Source organism: Calypte anna, chromosome 3 (genome assembly GCF_003957555.1).
Source record: "Calypte anna isolate BGI_N300 chromosome 3, bCalAnn1_v1.p, whole genome shotgun sequence".
Lineage (NCBI taxonomy): Eukaryota > Metazoa > Chordata > Aves > Apodiformes > Trochilidae > Calypte > Calypte anna.
This window is the reverse complement of record NC_044246.1, coordinates 62,061,195-62,086,298: the sequence shown is the minus strand read 5'-3', so window position 1 is coordinate 62,086,298 and position 25,104 is coordinate 62,061,195. Positions and strand designations below refer to the sequence as shown.

General features: G+C 38.3%; 1 protein-coding gene across 1 annotated transcript in view; it reads right to left on the bottom strand.

Moving 5' to 3' along the window:
* Positions 1-6,392: 6,392 nt before the first annotated feature.
* The window catches only part of PTPRK (protein tyrosine phosphatase receptor type K), a 391,893-nt gene continuing 373,181 nt past the window's right edge, over positions 6,393-25,104 (bottom strand). Inside the window, 12 exon segments of the mRNA XM_030447604.1 lie at positions 6,393-7,839; positions 10,232-10,367; positions 11,674-11,837; positions 13,744-13,869; positions 14,106-14,237; positions 17,317-17,490; positions 18,043-18,192; positions 19,258-19,393; positions 20,487-20,641; positions 21,373-21,489; positions 22,213-22,310; positions 24,000-24,036. Coding sequence (XP_030303464.1) covers positions 7,786-7,839; positions 10,232-10,367; positions 11,674-11,837; positions 13,744-13,869; positions 14,106-14,237; positions 17,317-17,490; positions 18,043-18,192; positions 19,258-19,393; positions 20,487-20,641; positions 21,373-21,489; positions 22,213-22,310; positions 24,000-24,036 — 1,479 coding nt within the window. The 3' untranslated portion in view covers positions 6,393-7,785.

Genomic DNA, 25,104 nt, shown 5'->3' with positions numbered 1-25,104 from the left:
CATCATTAACCAAACCTCTTCCTGTGCTGTTTCTCATTTCTTTTAAAGCCTTTAAAGAACTGGAAAGAAAAGACCTTTAAATAACAGGAAGGGAGCAGGCTTCTTCACCTACTTACCACAGAGAAGCACTGGAAGGAATAAAAGAGTAGTTGCCCTTGTTTCACTTTGTCATTAAGTCATTGTCATCCTGCTTAACACACTCAGTAGACTTTCAATCACAAAACGTCTGATCTTACCTGAGCTAGGAGCTGGTGGCATCACTGAAGACACGCTTCTGAGGGTGAGATGTGTTGGTACAGCCACTTAGTGTAAATTTGAAACCACTCCTTGAAATAGTTTCTGCTGAAAAGTTAAAATGCATTATGGAGATAATAACATGTCCCATCCTTCCCTGCTTAAGCTTCAGCTTGTATTAAGATGCAGAAGATAAAAGAATAGAGGAGAAAAAAAAAAAGCAAAAAAGGAAAAAAAAAAGAATATAAGAATTAAAAACAAAAACAAACGAACAAAACTGAGCAACTTAAGCTATATTTTGTAAAGGGCAGTATGAAATGCCCATTTGTTGGATCCCAGTCATGTAGAAAAGATCACTGTAAGACAAAGGAAAACAATCAGGTAAGAACTGCATCTAGTCTGAAAAGCACACAAGCCTGAAAAGGGATAAGTATCTGTCCTCCTTAAAGGTTTGTGACAATGTTTGTCTATTCTGTCACAAGTCCAGAGTACACATCTCACTGGCAAACTCAAAGTAATGAGCAAGATCAGGACCTGATGATGCCATAATGAGTCTTTGCATGAGCAAGGAGATACGTTGCTCAAAGTCCTAAAAGTGAATATGAAGAAAATGCAGGCCTGTATGTGTATATCATCAAATTATGGTTTATTCTCTACTTTTTTCCAGGGCCATCTTCTAATTCAATTTTTATTTTGGCTTCCTGGGCTGTAAACAACTTGCAGGGCATGTGCCCCTCCCCCACGCCCATTTTTTGCAATTTTCTCCATATGCTAAACGGTGTAGGAATTTGAAGCTATTTTATTTATCAGGTTGGCTTATGTTTTCAACACACTCTGTCTTCTCCTCAGTCTTGGAAATCATCCTTTGCAGAGGCTCCCCTGAGGCCATAGTCAAAGTATTTGCCTTTCAGACTGCTCTCCTAAAATGCCTCTCCTTTGACCCCTCCAGTCTCTAATGTTGCTTTTCTCAGTAGAAATTTTCTTCTTCTAAGAAAGGAAAAACACAAGCAAACCACAATTATGTTGAAAAAACAAGAATTGGATAGAATCCGGAGAACTATCACTTGGCTACTGTGGAGTAGGAGCTGAGATCATGCCTGCAAAATCATGCCTTACTGTCATGTTTAGTTTACTTCTCATTTGGTGCTTGTCCTCAAAACTAGGGTAAGGACTATCTGAACGATCATGTTCAGCATTGCAGCAGTGATGTTCTACTTTTCCTGATGAGGAATGACAAATATGGTATTGCAAATATTGTACCTTGAGGGCTTCCAGGCAGCTGACTGTCCAAGTCCAAAAACCAAGTGGAGTTCATAGGTCATAAAATCAGGTATGTGAACTGATTCTTAAGTTTCTTGACTGTGTTAAATCTGGTTTTGTTTAAATCTTGCCTGATATGTACTCAGATCTCTCCTTTATTGAAGGAACTGCTCACATAAACTGTCCATTTCTTTCCTTGACACTGTCCCTTACTCAGCATCTTTCATCCTCAGTGGCCTATACCACCTGTTCAATCTTGCTTGACCACAAGCATGACACACAGTCAATACTGGAGACTTTTTCACTGACTGAGGCATTTGGGATTTTTATTTCTTTCCATGTATTTCATAACTGCCTGCTTTTGGGGAAATCCTATCTCATCTAGATTTTTTTATACCCCCGCTTTGCGTATTCATATGTCCAAAGCCAGTGCTTTCTAACCTTTTGCCCAAATAACCAGTGAACAGGAATCCTATCTTCATGCTGGTCCCAATCAGTTGACTGAGTTTTATTCTCTTTCATTTGGACAAATCCCCCTATGCAAAAGCAAAAGGCCTTTTCCTTGGGCTTCTGCCCACTGCAGTTCCTCCCTGAAAGCACTCACAGCATCCATCATAGCTGTATCTGCTACCTTTAATCCCCATACTTACAGATTACTGGTGCTTAAGGACAGAGACTGCTGCAGGCTGTAACTCTGACTACTTAAAGGACTATCATCTTAGAAAGGGGCTGTGTCAAGCAAGGCTGTTATTTGAAGTAAACAATTGCCTGAAAGGAAGGCAGACTGAAGTAGAAACAAAGCCTGCACTGCTTGCCTGTTTCTTAAAAGAAATTTTTAAAAGCCTTTGCCACAGACAAAAACCACACAGCTATTTTCTCACAGCTGTAATTATAGCTCACTGTCACACTGGCTGAGCCACCTCATCTTGCTGGAGGAGAAATATTCCAAGAACCTATACTATACCTAGTACTTTTATGCTCCATTTTTTTTCCTCATCCCTGAAGTTGTCTGACCTGTGAAAACTACTGCTCAAACACTGCAGTATTTCTTAATGCAAAGTGATCTGCAAAACTTGATCATTTCAGAAGATGAAACAAAGCACCGATCTATTTGTACAGTTTAAACTGCATCAACCCAAGCTTTGATGATAGGATTTTGTGTGACACAAAAGGCTGCAGCAGTGCCACAGCTTCCTAAGTCTATGACTGCTACCCATCTCAAAATGAAGGCACACACCCCTTCAGCAGGCGGTTTCAAGCATTTTCGGTAGAGGCAATTTTGTGCCACTATTCTGTATCATCAGTAAGTTTCACAGCAAATTCATCCTGAAACTGGGGAAAAAGTCTACAGCACCAGGTTCTGTGCAGAAGACAATTTGGACTCAGATGGGCTATTTATTGTGCCAGCAAGTGGATTGGAGACCAATAAAACGTGAGTAATGAGATTTAGAGACTTCATGTCCTCAGCCACAAATGAACTGGGACTTCACCTGCTGAGAGTTGAACAAAATAAATGTCTTTCAAAAATTTTCTGCAACTTCTCATAGTTTAGCTTTATGGCTGCTACAAAACCCAACTCAGGTTGCTTAGAGAGAGAAACTAGAGATACTCTAAACTCTGGTTTCATGTTTGCTACTGGAGTCAAAAGAGACAGTAACTTTCTTTAAAATGTAAGACTAGGCAAAATACTGTATTGCAGTTACTATTGTACAAAAGATTAGATACACAAAAGAAAGAAGGAAGTTTTCCACCATGAAATGGAAAGAGCTCACACTGGTTTGCACCTGGCAGGAAAACACACACATATTATCACAATCTGCAGGTACTGTGTTTTGCCAGATACCATTTTTGTGCTTGTTACCAAAAAGCTCCAGGGTACTCCAATGCTCACAGAAAAATCATGATTTGATTCCATGTCAGAAAAAGAGGGTTTGTTGGTGTTTTTCCAACATAGCCTTCAGTTTTTCTGCTTACTTAGCGGACATCTGAAAAATCCCTGAGCATATGGGGACCTCAAATTTCTCTTGCTGCAATTTGTCAAATCAGAACTATTTTCTGATCAGATAGAAGACAGAAGGGGTTACAAAAAACTACTGAAATCGAGCTTATGGGTTTCCACAAGACACAAACCCACCTCTTCTTTGTTGGCCAAAACATAGTTAGTGAACCTTATTATTAGGTAAGCAACCTATTGTGCCTGTCATCATGCACATTAATTTCTGCATAAATTAGGGTTCTAAACCCAGCAGTGGGGAAAGAATTTCTGAGAAGCGTGGGACAAAATAATGTTTATGCCTGTCAACCACCATCACAACCTCACACCGTTCTTTTACTCGGGCTTAAAGAAAGAGCATCCACCAAGCTTAAAATAATTTAGAAACACTTCTATATTGTCAGCATCTCAAATTTTGCTTAGAGCCTCTAGTTAACAACAACAACAAAAAGTGAAGACAAGGTTTTGCTGCATAAAGTTGAAATTTATGGGACTAAATCTCTTCATATTCTGCAAGTCTCACCCTCACTATACACAGCCTGTTTCTAGCAGATTATTCAGCCTCAGTAGGTGAATATTCACAGATACCCTTGACTATCCTGGATATGCAGAGGTTACAAGACCTTCGACTGTTTAACAGAAGAACAGCACTAGCAATAAAACACCACAAAGGTTCTTTTGTGAGATTAGGATCGCTTAACTCAATTCAGACCTCTCTGTGACACAGGAAAGTACAGCAGAAAATGAGTTACTTTTCTTTTCAGTACAGAGCAGGGCACTATAAAAGCAGCTTTTACATCTATTTCAAGATCTCAGGGTTTCTTCTGACACAGCAGCAGAATGAAGCTTCAAAGAGCCCTTTTATAAGAGTCATTTGTCAGTCCAGGTGGCCTGGTCATGCAATGATTCTGCAACGTTTTTTCTCAGGCTGCCCTTTCCGTGTGTCCTTTAACATTTCAATTCTCCTTGGAGGCTCAATGACACAGCACTTCACTACCACTGCTTGCCCAGTTAGCTTTTTTAGGCCTCTGGTTCTGGAAATTATTAACCCATTTGAAAGAGCATACCCCTGCTGTAGCTTTTGCTTTCATGTTTATTAATGGAATATTCTATTTCTTAATGTAGTATCTTGAGCAAGGTAAGAATGTACCGTAAATTACATAATTCTATTACCTTGGCAACTTCCTGAACGAAATAAATCACAGTAACTGCGTGCATAGACTGAGGATACCAAGATTCAAGCTTCAGACTCGTGCCTATGACTGTTTTCCATGAAGGAGAAGCTTCTTTGAAAGCTGCTGTTTCCTGACAGGCACCTGAAACAAGAAAAGTAAATTCTAGGATCTGATCAGCCAGCTGGGGTCTGATCTCTCAGGACTTGGACAAAAATTCAAAACCTGGGTCTCTTCACACCTCTTCATATAGGGTGCTCAGATTTAATAGCTATGATTTTAGCAAACTTCAGTCTCCATAACACCACTTTAGACACTTTCAAGGATTTAACAAGCTTGAGGCCTGATATGGTCCTTCAGAGTTGGATCCTAAGATCTGATTACTTAGGGAAAATTCAGATAAATTAGAACACATTCCTGTTACCTCTTTGGTTACTGTTCTATAGAAGATGAACCAAAGCCATTGAAGCAACACTCAGAACTCCTTCCACTTGCAACTACAGAGCCTATGACACTGGAGTATTCACTTGTCAGTTCTAGAACAAAGAATACCTTCTTGCACAGAGCAATCACCCATTTGGGAACTTGCACACTCCCTTGGTTCCTTTAATTATCTGACATTAGACCAGCTTCAACTTCATTTCAAATTTGACTCATTTCACACTTCTTCATAAAGTCTTTCATGCTTCCTCTTTGTATTCTGACTTGATGCCCATGTGCTCTCTTCATACTTACTTTTTGTGTTGGTGTGAAAAGCTTGGTGGCTTTTCACTGCCACAGCAAGTAAAACATTTACTCTTTAGGTGCCTATACTCAGGGATACTTCTCTCCCTCCATGGCACTATAATGGTAATACTACGGTTTTTATCATAAAAGGAAAAAAAACCCCACATTAAAATCACTCTGGACAATATGGAATCTGATGTTAGCATTCCACAACATTAAGAGCTACTCATCTCATCTATCAAAAATTTAATCTATACTGCAATACCAATCTACTCAACACCTTTATGGACAGCAAAGAAAGGTTTTCCAGAGTCTAATTCATCTAGTCCCAGACACATGTTAACAGTCAGGATGTAGCAGTCTGTGAAGAAGGTGTGTTGCTTTCACAAAATGTAGTGACCAGACAGCTAACTTTAGATGATATATCCAGGAGTTTGACTGGTAAATTTAGCCAAACACTATGGCCTCAGAGAGAATGCTGGGAATGTTGTAGTTCTGCTGCATGCAACTTATAATCCCTTTTCCAATGTGGCAAAAGAAAAATAAAGAGCAATTCTGAGTATTGAGAACAGAGACCCAATGAACATTTTCAAACCTCATTTGTTTACCTTGATGTTTACAGGTAGGAACTAACAATAGGTGACAAAAGAGAGAGACTTTTTTTTTTTTTTTTAAGATCTGGAAGAGGTGAAGTTCTACACAATACAGATGAAGGCACTGAAAAAAAATCTAAGAAGCAGCATTTCTCTAATCATTCTGAGCCATTTGTAGTGTTAGATAGGTAATTCCATGTGTCTGAAAGAAATGAAGCTTAGAGACTACAGATGACATGGGATCTTCTCAACTACTCTCTAAAACACTGAGGCGAAAAATATCAGAATTTCCTGTTAAGATTCTCCTTAATCAACTACATTGGTCTTCTAGACAAGAATGACTCTTCAAGAAGGACAGTAAGTGAGAGGGTATCAAAATACAGAAGAATATAAAATAATCTTTAAATAAAAGTTTAATTCACTCATACTTTACAGAATATTTAAAAGCACCTTATCATTTTACTGTCAGTTCTAAAAAAGACCAACAAGAGAATGGAATGATTTTAGCTGGTAAAATATAGGAAACCTTGTGAACATACAAGGACACAAGCTAAGCAAAAGCACAGTAATACTTTGTACACAACTATAATTAGAATCTGGCATTGGTTTATTCAAATTTTGCTTTCTTGGAAGCAAAGCTTACAGGTTCGTCAACACCAAAATAAACATTGCTTAATTGAACAATTTGCTAAACAAGTACTTTTTTACCCTGAAGGGTATCTGCAGAGTTATCTTTCCCTCTGTTTGTCTGGTAACCCTCCTCTTGACCTGTGCTTCAACAGTTTTTTGAAACAACTGGCTTCCTTACAATTTTAATGGTGCTTAAAAATGTATTCCAATATTGTGCAAGTCGTAGGCAAGGCCATTTTGATATCTACCCTTCCTTACATAGTTCTGTAATCAGTACTCAACTAACACAACTGTGAAAAACTATACATTTTCAGGAAAATGTTCTGATTTTGGTCCTATAGTTAAAGACCTCCTATATCTGAGTTGTTTACATGGATTTGAACCACAAGCATGTACACAACAAAACCACTATACCAATGTTTCTTGGTCTATGCATAAAAAGTATGTCTTCTACTTACACTAAAACATACAAAAAATAAACTACAAAAATTGTTTACACTTGATTTCAGCAAAAAAAGCCTTCTTCAAGAAAAATGATTCTTCTTTTTTCAGCCATCAAAAAAGGAATGCAAGTAAACAATAAATACATGTGCTTTCTCCATATAGACATATTTACACTTGAGTCTTTGGCTTATGTTTAAGTTTCTTTATAAAGATCTTTATGTGATCCAGCCATCATTGCACATTAAAACAAAATAAGCCAGTTTTTTTACTATATATAATATATATATATGCAACACTTGAAACGTATAAAGAATGAACCTTACTGTCAATCTGCACTGTTATTGTACTTTAACAATGTATCAAAAGAAAAAAAAATTAATACCATATAGGAAATATTGATACATGCAACAGATGGTCGCTCTACTTTAATTGAGAGACGGCTGCATATACAAACACTGAGAAGTCCTAATTTGAGCAAATCTCTTCTGACTCTGGTTTTCATTAAATAGTATTTATGTGGCACTAAATGTTGATACTGTATACAAGCATAGAAACAGATTGAGTTCTTTTATTAAGATACACAACTTCATAAGAAAAATACTTTGCATTTAAAATTTAAAATCCCTCCCACCCCCCTCTTCCCCTAAAATCTTTCTTCACAGGATCAAGAACTGTTGTCAAAACAGCTTATTGAGATTCATGTATTTGGTGAACTTTGTCACATCCATTCCAACTAAGAGGATTCCAAGTACTCCAGTGCAACATCGTAGCAGAAGCGATATTGCTCCTTTATGAAGAAAAGAGAGGAAAAAAAGAGAAGCTGTTAAATTAAGATTTCAAAGTACTGGCAGAAGTATCTATGATCAAGAATACTGTTTGATAACTACTGTGCAATTTAAACTTCAAGCCTGACGTTCTTTGGTTTTCCTTTTTTTTTTTTTTTTTTCATTCCCCCCTTGCTACACAAGTATATTAGCAGCTCTGATTTAAAAACTCACCTTAACCAACGAACTGGAAAAAAAACCAACAACTGATCATGAAATTAAATTATTTGCTTCTCTGATTTTTTCAGCTTCTTAACTGGTTTATCAAACATGAGAAGTTCTCCTATCAGCCAGAGCATTCTTGCAGTGAAAGCACATTGACTCTGATATTGAAGGTAGCTGATACTAAGAATTTAACCCATGCCTGCTGCTTGGACAGCCAGGGAATACTGAGCTGTGACACAAAGCTGCTGTGGGCACACAGCCCATTTGTACAGTTGTGTTCATGCAACATCCACGAGCTCAGATGCACATTTAAGAGAGGTTAAAGCTCAAAATATCATCACGGTAAGCATTTTTCCTTAACAAGGCTGCTGTTGTGAGCTGATATTAGTGGAGGGAGGTAGAGAAGGAGAGGGCAAGAAAGAGAAGAAAGCCCAAGGAAATTACTTCAATCTCTATTGTCCTTGCAGCTTAACAAAACAAATCTGCTTTTGTGATTTATTTTTGTTTGCAAAGGAAGACAGTGTGATCCATTAGCAGGAAGTGGTGAGGATATCTTAGAGGCTTTACTGCGCTGCTCATATTTGTTATCTGATCATGTCACCCAATGTAGGGCACATGACAGCATTGTCATGTATAATTATTCCTGGTTTGCTTTCTAACTAACAACTCAACAGCTTCTGCTGTTCAAGAGTACTGAACAAAACCTCACACAACAGAAACACCTAACTACAGAAATTCACTAACTGCAGATTAAAGCTGCAATGGAATTCAGGACTATTTTGAAACAAAATATAAGTTTACAGACCACTTATCAGAAATGCACACAATCTCTACCTTGGCCTTCCTTTACAGTGACACAAGTAATTTTTCATGTGATCTGACCTCTTTTCTTCATAGAAGTGGACCGAAATTCAAGCAGCATTTCAGCATGCTGTGTCTCAGATGTCTATGGCACAGCAAGACTGCGAAGTATTTGCAGCAAAACCAGCAATACCTAGCCCAGTGTCACTGGGTACACACAGGATGCTTTATCTCTTAACACTTTAACCATCTTCTTAATTTATGTGGTGGCAAGGGATGGAAATGATGAACAACAATTAAGCAAATCATGCCACTTGATATCAAGTAAACAGTAACAACTGGAAAAAAAGGCAATATGGGAACGGGCCTCTTCATCTGTTTTACTCAATATGCAAGTTTACAGGGTTTGAAGCAATTTTCACCATGCATAAACTGCAAAAGGTTTTTAATTTCAACTGGCACCCCTGATTCTTATGCTGTAGGCAGCCTGCTGGCTGAAAAGTGAGACTGGCTGCTGGCACTGTGAGAGTCAAATGGCCCACACTGTCTAAACTGCTTTCACATTCACCTACAGGAAGCAAAAAACCCAACAAAACAGGTTTGGAGGATTTTTAGGGACTTTCCACAATGTTCAGTTTTTGTGACTGAAGTGATTACACAGATGGATATGCACTCATACTGTACACATAAAGATTGACTAGAAAAGTAAAGGTTATTTTGAATACTGGCAATGTACATACATACTCTTCAGGTTTTGTTACTTCAGACTAATAATGTTTATAGTATTTTATTGTTTATTTGTTTATTATTTAGTATAACTGTTGGATTTAATTAAGGATATTTTCCAATTTAAGTGATTCTATGATTCTATATATTAATTTCAAACACAGAAGATACAAATCTTTGATTTTAAAGGTGTAAGTTATCATTTTGACTACTGCAAATCTGAGTAATGAAATTTACCATGATTGAATACAGCTTCCAAAGCAGCAGTTGCTACCAAGAAGCAAAATATTCACATCTCCAGCTACTAGTGTGGACTTCACAACTTACTTCTACCAAAAAGAAATGCCTTGCTGTGAAATCTCAAGATGGTTTGTGTGAGCACAACCTGCTGCAACTTCTCTTCAAATAAACCAGGTTATTTTTGGGGAATGAAGTGTACTCTGTTAACTCAGAATTTTATTTGCGAAAAGTATGGTAGCACTACAAAATAAAATACTTAGCCTGGCCTCTCATGACACAGATTTATGCGTACACTCAATAAATGTCCCTTTCTTCTTGTAGCCCAACATAGGGTTGCTCTGTTTTGTGGGCAGGGCGCTGAGAACATGAGAGATACTTTGGCTCCCTGGCATTTGCCAGTAAATCCCATGGGCTGGTGCTTACCGGAGTTTCTACCATGTTGGGCTTACTGTTCCTCAGAGTCTTCACAGCATGGAAAACATCCACCACGTTCTGCCTTTTTACCATCTCAACCACAATGCCGATGGCACAGAACATCCCGCTCCGCCCACCGCCGTTTCTGTACACAAGGGAAAGAGGTGGTTAAATGTCACTATGGTGTAAGAGAGCATTCAAAATGCATTTTGGTTCTTTCACTCTGTAAGCACCAGAGATTCTTGAGTCCCACAGGGAGACCAGGCTTTGATGGTATCCTCGCAGCTCCAGTAGATTTGGTCTGAGATGTTTGCTGTTTCTGACCTTCCTCTGTGACTTTTCTTGAATTCTGCCCTTACAGCCCACCACTCTGCTCAGCTCTGCTACAGCCCAATTTACATGGGCATTAGAAATAGAAAACTAAGCTCAATGGTAAGTACTACTTACAGGAATCCAAAAGCAAGTTCAGTACCAAGTATAACATTTTCCACTTAGCTATGGGAAGAGACTCACTTAAATTATCCTACAGTGTGAGGATTATCCAGCCAGAGAAATGCCAAGGCTTCACTGATCTGATTTCTTGTTGACCTTAAGGGACACTTCTGAACTATTTTAATCTTCATTTCAAAGAAATTAAGGGAGTTATTCCTTCTTATTAATTTTAAATTATCCAGAAACTTTCACATATGATGAAGAGAGGTAGGCAGAAAGGGCCACAAGTTAATTCTGAACCTTTAAGCAGAAGCTTTTTTGAAAATTAAGGATAAATGTATAATTCAATTTCAAGTTTTAAACTTTATATTTAAATAAGGTAGGAGAGAGACTGGTCATTCCCTGCTTAAGGATAAAAAGATGCCATCTTTTAAAAACTTCCAAACCATCTCCTATTTAAATATTAACATCAGATAAGCAGCCACTGGTCATTTACCAACAACACTTTTAGGATCATGTAGCATATTATAGACCTTTTCTCTGATTTCAAATCTCCATAGTTTTCAGTCTAAGCCCCCCAAAATACAGTAGGTCTTCTGGGTAAAAAAATGCAATAGACAGTATGCAAGAGATACGTAAAAAACACCAATTTGACAGTCTGTACAAAAAAATGTCCTTACTGAAACCATACAGAAGAAACTGATCTGTCCACATTATGTACCTGAAAAACAAGCTATCACGTACAGAAGGAGACAATATACAGCATCACTGTAGCAACATGTCTAAAATACTAATTTCCAGGGTATCCTGACCCGGCACAGGCAAATCCCAAAGCTGACCAAAAGCCAGCCTACAGTAGCACTGTTTTTTGGGGTTTTTTTTTGTTTTTTTTAAAATAAAAAACCCAATGGCATATGCAAAAAAAATGTAGTCATAAGAATACTGATTGAATTTAAAGCAAGAATTAATTTCTAAGCAGTTCTCAAGAGCAGAAATATAAATTTCTCCCAGTTACTCACAGGCAATGGATGATGGTCCGGCCCTCCCCTTCTTCACATTCCTCTTGCCATTTTTCAACCTGGAGGATCAACTTCAAGAATGATCTCTTCGAAGCTGGTACATCTCTGTGAGAAGCCCACCCCAAATACTGGAATTGCTGCACCATCAGATAACCCTCCTGTGGCTGAGGGGAACGAAAGAGATTTAGGTCAATATGGCACCTTTAGGCCCTGGATTAGAAAACCAAAATATGAAACTAACATGAAACTTAAGTGTTTACATTATGAACAGATTCTAACATGCACATACATTGCATGGTAGGGTCTCCAACAATTCCTATCACTTGAGATCAAGGAAGATGTCAAAAAGGGGAACTACACTGAAGACAACATCATAGCTCTTCAATCCACAGTTTATCAATCACTAATGTAACCTATCCTGACTTCTCAATTCCTTAGAGGCTACGTGTCAAGGCTTTTTATCCTTAACATCAATAACCAATAAAAGACATCACAGTTCAATTCTTAGACATACAGAAATGGGGACCTTTGGTCCCCATGAATGATCTGACCTTATTATTAATAAACAATGAGTAATATCAGTGTACAAATAAGACTATTTGCCTGGAAGTGTTCCCTTTGCCAAACTAAGATAAATATCACAGCCTTGCTGCCAGTCTCTCAGCTTCTTTGTGCTAGATGCCACAGAAGGAGAGCTAGATGCCATGCTGTCACAAGAAAGGCCTTAATAATTGGAAGAACAAATAGTCTCTTTAGTTTCTTGGAGCTGAAGAAGATGAAAAGGAGTAGGAATGTGGACTTTAGGAAAGGAAAAACAGAATAGAGAGGCTATTTAGAAGCAAGATGTAAAGGTGAAAAGGCATGGAAGACAATGGTAAGTAGCAAAGCAGAAAACCAAAACATCATATAAAAGAAGAGAAGGAATAAGTGAAACTAATAAACAAACAAAAAAATTTCTCAAAATACAACAAAAAAAGCACTATGGTGTAGTATTTGCCAGTGTGCCTACACTTTAGCTTCCGGTAGGTTCCAAACATGTTATTAAGAATTGAAAATCTTTTCTTTAGCTCTGAATATACACAAAATAAAGGTTTTAATAAAATACTGGCCACATGCAAACTGATCTCTGCACCTTGAAAAATGAAAATGTAACCAAAATAAAATAAAATAAATATATATTTCAGTAATACGTTTTCCCTACACCTTTTCTTCAACATTAGTTTAAATCAGAAGTATAAACCAACTAGCAGTTTGTGGTGAGTTCGTTCAGTAAATAAAGATAAAAGTATTAATGGTGAGTAAAATAGAAATTGCTGGTTGACCGCATACAGAACAGTGATACATGCATAAGCAATAAAAATAAGTGACTTAAAGAGGTGATCTAGAGGAGAGACCCTGTGTGGCAAACAGAGTTTGAGAAGATGCTGCTATAGTGCAAAATACTACATTACAGGACAGGAAAAAGACAAGATGGTGCAATGTGTGAAAAAGAGTCAATGAATGCAAGGCTGGCACTGCTACTGAAGTTGACAAACTGATAAACGTAGGTTGAGGCACAGTGGTACCGAACCCTTCAGAAGCAGAGGAGCTTTCAGAGTTTTTTAACACCTTGCTTTGCAAGGTGCCCAAATCTGCTTTTTATTGTTGTGGTTCTTGCATTTTAGGCTGAGAAGGTGCCTGTTCTCAGGAGCCTCACCACTTCTGTTCCTGATTCACCACAAAAGAGGTCTTCTGGAAGCTATGAATTAAATACTTGTCCCTGTGTGTTCGTTACTGGCTCATTTCTTTCCCTCCATGCTTAAAAAAGATCATACTTCTCGTGTATCTTGTGCTCACCAGGGGAAAATGCCACAGAAGTGGTCATTCACCTTACTGCTCTCTCTGCTTAACATGCAGCTATAGAAAAGTACTACAGATTCGTATTAGATATCGAGGCTTGACTGACTCTTTTCTGGGTAATGTCTTAAGAATTAGTGTTTTACTACTATTCAAAATGAAAAACCACAAGAGCCTAGAGGGTGTTAAGAATGACATATTTTTTCCCTTACATATTGTTACGTTAATGCTTACTCTTGTTAGGTTGCATATCCTGAAAATTCGGTTTATGACATCGCAGTCCATTGAACACGACATGCATTCCACTTGGATGGGACCGTACCGCAGTATCCCTTCCTCAGGCCAGTACTGTGGGCAGCCCTGTGCCAAAGCAAAACAGGCATAATTTAATTAAATGGCAAGCTACCAGCTGAGCATTGCCTTATTCCACTGCTGACATCTCACCTAACCTTTACTGAGCAACTAGTGTTAATTAGTTGCTGTAAAGCAGGGAATAATTGTCAAGTCACTGCTCTGCTCCACATTTTGATCATGCAGTGGATCCAGAGGGACTAAAGCTCGTGATGGTACACGGAAAACTGGAGCCCCAGACTAACCTGTGCTAAGTCGACTTCATTTAACATCACAAGGGAAGTACAGCCATAGTCGTACACTAATCTCCAGAAATCTTTCACAGTGTTTGGTAAAGGATGTTGTGTGACAATAAAAGCCGCCGGCTGCCTGTAGCTCTGTAAAGGCAAATGATTTTATTAGCACCAGTAGAGAAAGTACTTCATAACTTCCACTCAAACACTTCAACAGAAAAAAACATAAACAGAACAAAGCCGTGACATAAATTACACCAGATTTCACCCAAGCTGATGTTAGAAAGATATTATCTTCTCTGATAAGAACAAAGTGGTTACTCTATTCAGTAATCTTCTGCTTTCTGACAGACCAAGCCCTGTTTCAGTTCAGATATTCATGGAGCATTGAAGACACTCCCCAGGGATCTGCTGAGTTGAGACTCTGGCAACCCTACTCCCGCAGGCACCATGTCCAGGAAACTGAGCAGAAAACCTCCCCGTGTTGTAGAGCAGAGGTCTCAGAAGGCAACCCCATCCACAGCAGGTTACATGTGAGCTCTGTGACTGAACCAAGGACTAAACCCAATCCTAAATTCCATTCTCTTGTCTCAGCCACAAGTTCACCCACAGAGCACCACAGAAGGTCGCTTCAGCATAACTGGGGCCCATATCCAGCAGACAGCAGAAGTTAAACAGCAAAATACTATTTCCTGTCATGACAGCAGAGTCCATTTTCTGTATCCTGCATTATACACAACTGCAAATTCCCAAGCTTGCATAAGTTAGCTGAGATGGAACTAATAGCAGAGGGGCCAAGTCCCTGCAGCACATGTATTAGGAGCAGAAGCAGAAGAGGAGAGATCAGAAGTTTTTTGCAGGCAATTTGCAACTACACATAGAAGAGATGAGCAGTGAAGGAATACAGATATTAACCGGCAAGGAAGCACTGACAGATTAATCTGAGAAGCAGAGTAAGATGGTGAATATTTTTGTAGGTGGGTGGGATTCTAAGTCACAAGATTGAAGACAAAGGGGTGGGACTGCTCTTGGCAACACAGAGATCCCTGTGTTTAACAAATGTGATGGTAAAAAAGCAATGGTGCTGTTTTTTCACTGAATTAAGTAGAGTAAATTAACCTAGAAGAAAGACCTGGTAGGGCAGCTAAACTACTTTTGATATGAAAAGTGCTTGTTTGAAGACTGATAAGAGGGCCTTAATAGGCAGTTTACTGGTATACCCTCAAAGAGTATAGTGTGAGGCCTAGAATGAAAAAATACAATTCTTTTCACCCTCTGCTTGCTATAAATTGGTAACAAATTAATGCCTTTAGCATCCATACTTGTTTGACAACAGAATAAGGAGGTTACCAATTTTTTAAATATTTGCTATTACTAATGGATATTGGAAATATACGGGGGTAGTAGCAGCTTGTGTCCTACTTCCTAGATCATCTTCTTCTAATATTGATTTTTCCTTGCATATTTTAGAAATAAAACATGCACTAGCTGATGTTTCCCCAGACCTCTTCCCAGTCATTGCTGGTCTTTCCCGAGATGAGAGAAAATACTGAGTCTGAAATGATCAGGTTTTAAAAAAGACCAGGCAGGAGATCTGCTGTCTCAATGCACAGCAGACACCTCCTTGAGGAAATAGGAGGGCTTGTACATGGTGGAAAGGGTGAAGTTCTCATTTCTGTTCTGCTATTGCATTTCCCCTTTCCTTGCCCAAGAGTGGGGTCCCCCTGTCTGGATAAACCAGTCTTAAAAAACAAACAGAAGAGAAAGCATAAGGAAAAGCTTTTATTACTTGAAGCTCAAACCCTGTACTTACAGCCTTGTTAAATGCCTTCAGTGTAATACATTACTTTTTTTTCCCAGCTACTTTTTTCCTTTTATTACTACCTATTACTTATTATTATTAATTACTTACTTAAGTAATCACTTATTATTACCTAATTACTTAAAATTACTTATTAATCATTAATACCTATTACTACCTATTTTGTCTTTCCTTGCTTGCCTATGATTTCTCACCCATTAATTCATTGCTTGGTCCTATCCCTGCCTGCCACACACTGTTACATACTCAGAGTCCTCCAGCCACCCAGCTGCCCAACCTGCATGGTATTCCTTTCTCTTCAAATCACAGTCCTCCATGCAGCTGGGGGGGTTCGTTGGTCCATAGCAAATCAATTTTATCCAGGTGCTCAATGTAATTTTAACTGTAATTTGAAACAATTTTGGTTGCTACCAAAATTCTGCTCACTGCTTTAATTCATCCACTCAGACCCAGTGACTCCCTAATAGATTGGTCTCACACATGCTACTCCTCTATTTCTTTGCCACAATAGCTAATTGTGAGATTAGGGACTGCATTTTGCCAGCAGCTCAAATGTTTCCTGCACTAGCTCAGGCAGAACTCTGGGATGAATATACCATTCAGTCCCGCTGATTCCTGCTGCTATTTGCCATTTTATTCCCAGCATCTCTTCTTGACAAGGCAGTTTCTGACAGTATGTCATTTTTTTAGGAAGGGGAGATGCTCCTGAAAATCAGCCACCTAATTAAGTATTTACTATAAAAGTCACTTTAGGGACCTAACTTTGGAAATCTTGAGGGGGGGGTAGCAGGCAGATATCCGACAGCACGTTGTGATGAACTGCGTTATCGATCAGACACCTGTAAGTAGGTTCATTTCCATTTTTCCCCATTAATTCACCTTTTCCCCTAAGACAATACTCCTGTCACTCAATCTTCAACTTTAAAGAGCTGCAACTCAAAATACGAACAAAAAAACCTCAACCCCATCCCCAAGCATGCCAAAGAAAAACTCTTTTTCTGCTTTTCCTGTGTCTCTCCTGCCTCAATATACAAAGTTGTTTTTTTATAAATTAGCAATAGTAACCTCATGCTCTGGTAGGTGATATTTACTTCCAGCCAAACAGACTATTTTAGAGATACCGCTGAGGCTTGAAGAGCTGGAGACAGAGTTTTATATAATGCTGTAGAAAAGGGGAGATTTCCAGTGGGCCCCACAAGGATGCAAAAGACAAAAGATAACAAACCTTCTGAACAAGCAACAGAAACTGGTGGGGTTTCTTACCCATTCCCCCCACCCTTAGTTGCTAGGACTGTTTTACTGGGCACTAAGAATCACCCCTTCTTAAACCAGCAAGTATTCTCTCTCATATTACAGAGCTTTTCATGGCACACTACACAGACAAAGGAGATACTCTCTTACGTCCATAAGAGCAGCATTGATGTAGTTGCTGCTCTCCCCATCAATAGTAATTAAGAAGGGCAGACATCTGTCAGGTGGCAGCATATCCATGAAGCGATTCTTGTCGTGGTTCCTTGGCAAGCAGGCTATGCTGCAATCCTCTGCTTGCAGGCGAGGGGTCACAGAATTCAGAGTCTAAGGGAGAGAGGACGCTGGCTTTAGCACGCTGAACTGTGAGACAATGGACTTGAGATTCCTCAAGTTTTGCTTTGAAATACTGCAAAATAGGAAAATAAGAGGCGCTGGCAAAGAAGGACTTCTATCTGTCTTATGGACGTGCCACGGGTTTTCAAAGGGGCTTAAGATGAAGGAGCAAAAGGCATTTTATGTACCAGTGAACTCATGTTACATCACCCCTTCCAAAAGGAATAAAACAAGAGGATTCTTTGGAACACTAATGAGCTTTGCCTTAGCTGTGTAAATGCAAGCCAAATCTCTTCTTGCTCCCAGTCAGTGCTCTTTATTCCAAACAGATATCTACAGCAATTTTATTCAAAGGAAGGTATTCAACATTTACAAAAAACCTTCGCAAAGCTCATAAATATGGGTGTTTTATTTTGTGGACTAAAAGTAAGGCACCAAAAGCTAGAAACGTGATATGAAAACTCTTTCCCCTAAAATAATTTAAATGTATCCAGAGGCAAAAAAATTGTTGTCACATTAAGAGTTAGTAGGAACTATGAATACCTGAAATTCATCTTTGAGATGTGAAGAGTTTGTCTGAGAGTCTATTCTAATCATATCAAAATAAGCAGCTTTGAATTCGCAGACAGGAATGGCAGTTTCTCCACACAGACAAGCTTCTAGAATGGCATCATGAATAAAGATGTACTGCTCCTAACAAATTAGACAAAGAAATAAAAATCACAGCCATTTAAAAACAATGTATCTTTTCTTTCTTTTAGAGTAAACAGATCTCCTCCACAGGTAAAACTCATTCAAGGTAGTGTCCATCAAGCCATTAAATAGCACTTTAGTTCAACCACAGTCTTGTCCTAATTGGGATGCAGTTAACAAGGATGTTCTACTCAGAACCAATTTAAATTCAGTAAAACTTAACAGAACAGGCACAGCAATTTATTTAACAGGAGGTTTTCTGTTTTCTTGTGGTGATTGTGGATTTCTGCCAGAAACTTATTGGCTTTACTCATTTTGGTTTTTTAAAAACAGCTTTCAGTCTTATAATACTAGCACAAAGTGTAAATTGCTTCAGGGACTACCAGTGTGATTAGCAATTATTTAGCACGATGCACTCTCCTTACACACGTGCAAGCTCATACATCAGTTGTCTGACTGTCAGCTCCAGGCCAGTAAAAAAATTCAGGTGTGTCCCAACAGAAATAGCATTGCTTCCCAGGTTTTTTTCTGACTTTCCTTGTGATATCCTGAGTCTTAGACAACTGCATTTCTATTTCTATCAGGTCTCCTGTCAATTGCAATACAATGCCTATTATATTTACTCACCCTGAGCAAATAAAGCAAATAAAACTGAAGTTGAAAAGAGAGAGTGAAATGGATGCAAAGGTCCACAGGTAAGTCAAATATGGATAAAGTAGTTGGAGATAGTAAAAACACGGTGGCAACCTTCTGAAATTTCAGCTTGGGGTTTCTGGAATTGCTGACACCCCTGCCCAGAAGTGACATGCCAGCCAGGCCTAAAAAAATCCTGCTTGCTCTCCTTTTGTTACAAAGCTAGGTGAGCACTTGTTTGTGTGAAGACTGAAAGAGCTGACAGGTTTGTTCCACTCTCCTGGTCCTGGGTGCTGATTGCATTGAGCAGTGTTCCCCAATGGAGATAACCCCTCATCAGGGCCACTTGCCTGCTCTTTTCAGAGTAGCAGTGAATTGTTGACCTCAGTCATTCCAGAAAGCACTGCATAATTTAGAGGGGAAATGCCGTACCTCTGTCTGTACCATGTTGATGCGACGGGACCGTAAGGCTTTGACACAGTTGTAGATATCCACAACACCTTCTCTTTCTGCCATATCTAACATGATATCAATCACAATATAACAGCCTGTTCGTCCAGCACCAGCACTAAAAAGAACCAGTAAATACCATTAGGAATGGTCCACCTATGAACTTTATAAACCCATTAATGAGAGCATTTCTATCAAGTTATTCAGTTCTCTCATCCTGACTACTACCCAATTTTTATCTTATCTCCTTCTCTTTCATAATGTTCTTTAAATCTTTTGATGTGCTCAAAATGGTCATTTTCAATCAAATTTGATCCACTAACAGCAAAAAAAAGTACTAATTTTCCTCCTTTCATCACCAATATCAGTACTTCAAGTAAAAATGAAAAGTTAGTTTAAGTCAAATCTGGAGGATGATTAAGCTCATGCACTTTAATATATGACAGTTCTTGTTTTTATTTAATAAGACTAAGAATGATTTTTAAGTGATACCTTAAAATACAAAATTCAAGTGTATGTTTCACTGGCTAAGCTCCAGGCCAGTTCAGGCAGCACATTTAACAGTATACAGAAGGTTCTCTCTTGATTTATTTTGGTTTTATACAGAGCTACAGTTTTTGCACAGCAAATTAATAAAATCTGTAAAGATTGAGTAACTTCATATACAGAACAGAATTAAACATTTGACAGTGCAAAGAAACTACTATTTGTCAAAGAACTGTGTCCCAGCAACACAATCCTTGCAGAACTTGCACAGGAAAAACAACTTTCTGTATTTTTTGCCACTAACCTCATTCCATCTTCCTTCATGTACTTGCTTACTTTGATTTAAATTAATAATCTGTTTAGACACTATATTCAACATCAAGCTATGAAAGCAGCTGTATTCACACTTATTCTTGAATGCTGTCACAAAATTCTCATAAGCTACCTAACATGACGGCCTGAAGTATCATATGATTAAGCTAGTGCAGCTCTTGCAGGAAAAAGAAAATCTCTGGCTATTCTCTTTATGAAAAGTGTACTAGAATCTGGTTATTTCCAAACATTGCTGTGGACAGCCAAATCCTACCACAGCATGAATTATGTGATTCAAAAAAAGAACAGCAAAAACAAAGCACTTTAAAAATGATGGATGCTTCACAAGAGGCTGTTGTAAATGCTCACACACACAGTTGTGGAAACAACCCATCTACTTCTTCTGTACATACCTGCAATGGACAACAATGGGCCCTGCACTGGGAGGGTTAGATAGCTTGACTCTCCGTATAAAGGAAAGCAGTCCTGTGGCATTGTATGGAACTCCATGATCTGGCCAGCCAGTGAAATGAAACTGTTTAACTTCACGGATTTCATTGTAGCCTCTCTGGAAAAAAAAAAAAAACAAACGAAACCCAAAACAGTTATGAAATTCAAAGTAGACAATGTTGTCTGACATGTGTGACAATAATGCACACTGACACACTGATGGAATCTTCACGCTGTTTTCATTGCTTCAACAATTATTTAAGGCAAAGGCCATACAAAGCTTAAAGATGTAAATTTTTATTCTGAAGTTTGGAATTTTTACTTTTGCTACCATGCCTACTAGTTTTGCCTCAACTGATTCTTTTTTAAGGACTTAGATGCAATTTGTACAAATTTACAGAACTTTTGCCGATTGAGACAACAGCCCACTACATTTACAGGCAAATACAATGATTTACCAGAAGACTAAACCTGTATCACATATATTGCATTCACAGTTTTGTTCTTTGTATAAGTGAGATCGCCTCAGCAGTGTTCAGGGCAGAGTGAATGGGGATGAATGACAGGAATGACTCAGAACCGGGTACTCAGCTTGGAAGTGAGGACACAGAGGTATAGTGACTGCCAAGAGGAGAGGATAGCAGCCAACATTTCTGGGAAAATTCAAAATCCCACAGTGAGACACGTGCTTGGATAGCACTGATGCAATGCATTACCCTCAAGGTGAGGTGAGGCTGCCTACCCCAGACAGAGGGATTTGATATTGTACCAGAAGCACTCCTGGGCACAGGTTCCTCTGTTCCCTACTGGGGAAAGGTTTTTAGCCAAGCCCTTTCAAAATGTGCTCACCCTTCCTAGTGTGAAGGTCCTGACGACGTACTCTGCAAGGGGCTCCATCTCTATGCAAGTCACTTTGAAGTCACCATAAACTTCTGTGTCATCAGGCCAGTACTTGTAACACTTGACCTGCACACAAAATGGAAACAGATTTTTCACCAAAGGAAAATAAAAGCCTGAGGATACATTACTGCATGTAATGCATTGTATCACATTTATTGCTGAAATGAGCATCAGACATGTGGCTTGTCATAGCTAATGAGTGTTCTGTTAAGTTAAACACTGGCTACAAGGAGTTTCCACAGCTTTACACAGCTGTACTTAGATACAAGATTTATTTCTAAATGAGCAATTGTGGTTTTTTAGTGCTGAGCTAAGGAATATGTTTCCACTTTTGTTAACCTGGGATGCATTTCATATCAGTAATGAAACTATTGCAAGTAATCCCAGATACTTTCATATCATTTCCAGGAGAACGTGTTACTGATAAACTGAAAGTAATTTGCTGATTTTTAGCCACTGAAATAGAAGCACACTTGCTCACTATTCCACTTACTCTGTTCATTTGAGACTTAACATACAAATCTATTTTGCTAAAATACAGATTTTGGATTCAGATCATTTTTTGCTACTCATGAAAGCAACACAGTACCAGACTTCAGAAGACAGCTTTGGTTTTACACGGTACCATAACCCAAAACAATGTCTGTCTACCAACTCCTCCCCCCTTCCTCTCCTGTCAGGATGCAGGGATGTTCTTCACAAGACTCTTCCACATTCTGCTGAAAACGTCTCATCAGCAAGTTTTTCTTTAGGCTTGCAACATTAAAAGAAAATAAAGCAAAAACTTACTCTTCCAACTTCCACTAAATTTGTGACCATCACTACACAAGCTGATTGCTCCTGCCATATCATTCTCCAAAAATCATACACAGTCTCATGAACTGGACCTGTAAGAAAAATTCCAGGTAATACTGTATAACAAAATAACAGTCAAAGCAAATGCTAAAAATAAAATCCAGTGCTCTACAGAGCTGACACACACTAATGCACTTGCTCAGAGATGAAAGCTTTGTGAAACCACATCATCATACCATCACATCAGATTCCAGACTATATTGTTATTTCTAGCCAATGCTGAATCTTCTGAGATTAACTGAATTACCACTTGAAAGAAATTAATAGCAGGTGTTTCCTTTAGTGAAACACCAGAAGTTGCTTGAAAACTACAAGGACACAGCAATGTGTGACCACAAGTGTAGTTACATCTCTAGGTTTCTTTTAGATTTGTTAGATATCATGTATTGAGTGTCAATTTCTTCAGATGTTCACCAAAAAGATGCCCACACCAGGGTGAAGTATCAGTTAGGAGGGCTGATGGTACAGACCCTGTGCACCCATCATCTAGCCCCTGGCAAAGCAATCAAGCATGAGCAGGTGCCAAGACATAAATTCCCCACTGAAGGGTATTTAAACTAACATCTACTTTTCAGTGAAGCAAATAGGAGCACTTGTCTAAGCTCTGCCTCCTGCTCTGCTGTTGAGACAAGCCACATTAGGTTGCTGAGACAGAGGCTTTTACCCTGTTGCAGTCATCTCAGACGTAGCTCCCTGACTCCAGTCCAGCAGTAGTGTAAATATTACTGTACACAACACAAATCTGAAGACTCAACCATATTCCCTCATATGCTAGACAGAAGGCTGCATACTAAAGTAGCAGTAAATTTTTGTGTCCCTTACATGCTATTATATGCAATGATTTACATAGTAAACCAGAAACAAGATACAAACGTAGACCTAACAGCCACAGAGAGACCTATTTAGACAGTACTTACATACACATAAAAAACGTGGACAGAAATTTGAGCATCCTGCTTTAAAACAAGCCTTTAGTTTTTCTTTCCTGTGAGTGGCTACAACTAACAGGACAGGAATAACAGGATATTTCCAGCCAGCTGTCTGATTATACTCACAGATCAAATAATGACAAGTCTAAATCTAATTATTTTTACTTTAATTCGTAGCCTCTGATATTGCAGTACAATCTTAGAGTAATCTATTTGTTCTTCCTCATTATGAGGAGTTTTATCAGAAATACAAAATTAATAATTGCCATAGAAATTCAACTCTCTCTAACTACCCTTTTTATTAGCAGGGTGTTATAAAGATTTCCCTCACTTCTTCCTACAAAAAAGCTTTCCCCTTCTCTAGCTTCATTTTACCCAGATTTTCTGAGATAGCATTTAATTTATCATTATGATCTTCACCATCTCAATCCTGGACTAAATCCTAGACAATAAAAAAATACATTGTAATACGGAAAGAAGAATGCCTCAAGGCCTCTCTGTCCACATGCCTCTTTTTTCTATTCATCTTCATAATTGAAATCATGGTACTAGTTTCTGACTCTATCAGCTGAATTTATCACTGAAAAAGTTGCTCAATAGCTAATGAACATTAGAATTTAGTCCAACTTTTGCATGTATTCACATTCCACCTGAACATACTATGTTAATTTACTTTAACATGACAACTCACAAAATTATACGTTTTATTTTCATCTACTTCTGTTTGATCTAAGTATGCTGAACACTACAGAGATCACTTGTTAGGTTTGATTAATGCTGAGTGATTCTTACCTTGGGTTGCAATGTAGTGACTCGGCCTCTGATATCCCTAAAACAGCAATATAACTTGGTTTGAGTGCCATAATACTAACAAAGAGGGGAAATTAAACGCATAAGGTACTACAGAATTCTTATCTCTAGACAACATTTTCAGAACAAACCAATATTTATGAGCAGCATGAAGCTCAAAACCTAAAAAATGGTTAATACTGAAAAGTTCAAATGACAAAAAAAAGAAAAAAAAGAAAAAACAAAGAAAAAACATCTGACTTGAAAAAGAACATCTGACTTGAACAGACATTGTAGTGTACTGGGAAGGAATATTGTAAATGGGATCCTTGGGCCTAAAAATTGGTGCCTCCATTAATATTATTACCCCAGTTGAATGCATATGGGCATTTATTTAAAATTTAGTAAAAATTCTCTTTGCTATCAGATTATTTCAATAGTTCATCTGTGTTACCAAATCGTTCTATTAAAAAAAAAACCAAACCAACACACACCTTTCGTCATCTTATAAATAAATATTGTAAGGCCCAGAGAGGTATGTACCAGACATTACCCCTTTTAGAGCTGGACACTGTAGTGTGAGCACAGAATCAATGTCCTACTGCCATCAAATCTTCTGCAAAGTATTTTCTGCCACTGCACAAAGTGTGCATCAGTTATATTGGACATGATATGCACAAGTATATACACTTACATATATATTTATATATATCTGTATAGATAGATAGATAGGTAGATGATATATATGATAATCCTACAAACTTTCCAACTAACTGGGTCTTTGTCAGTCCTAGCAGTTTTGTACAGCATTAATTAATCAGCTGCATAAAAACTATGAGAAAAAGAGATTCCGCTCTTGAGGAAATAATTCAGGATATATTTTGACCAGTGCCAGTGACATTAGCTGAAGAGATGAAGGGAACTTTAGTATTCCTGAAAACAATACAGTATTTCACAGTGTGCAAATGTTAAAGAAATAACTCCAATTATTTTCTAGGTTACACTTCTATTAGGACATTTGATTCAAGTATTGCATTATAGGAGAGCACAAGTCTTTGGATCCCTGGTATTCACAAGATGCTTCTAAAGAGAAGGATTTCAGTGTTTA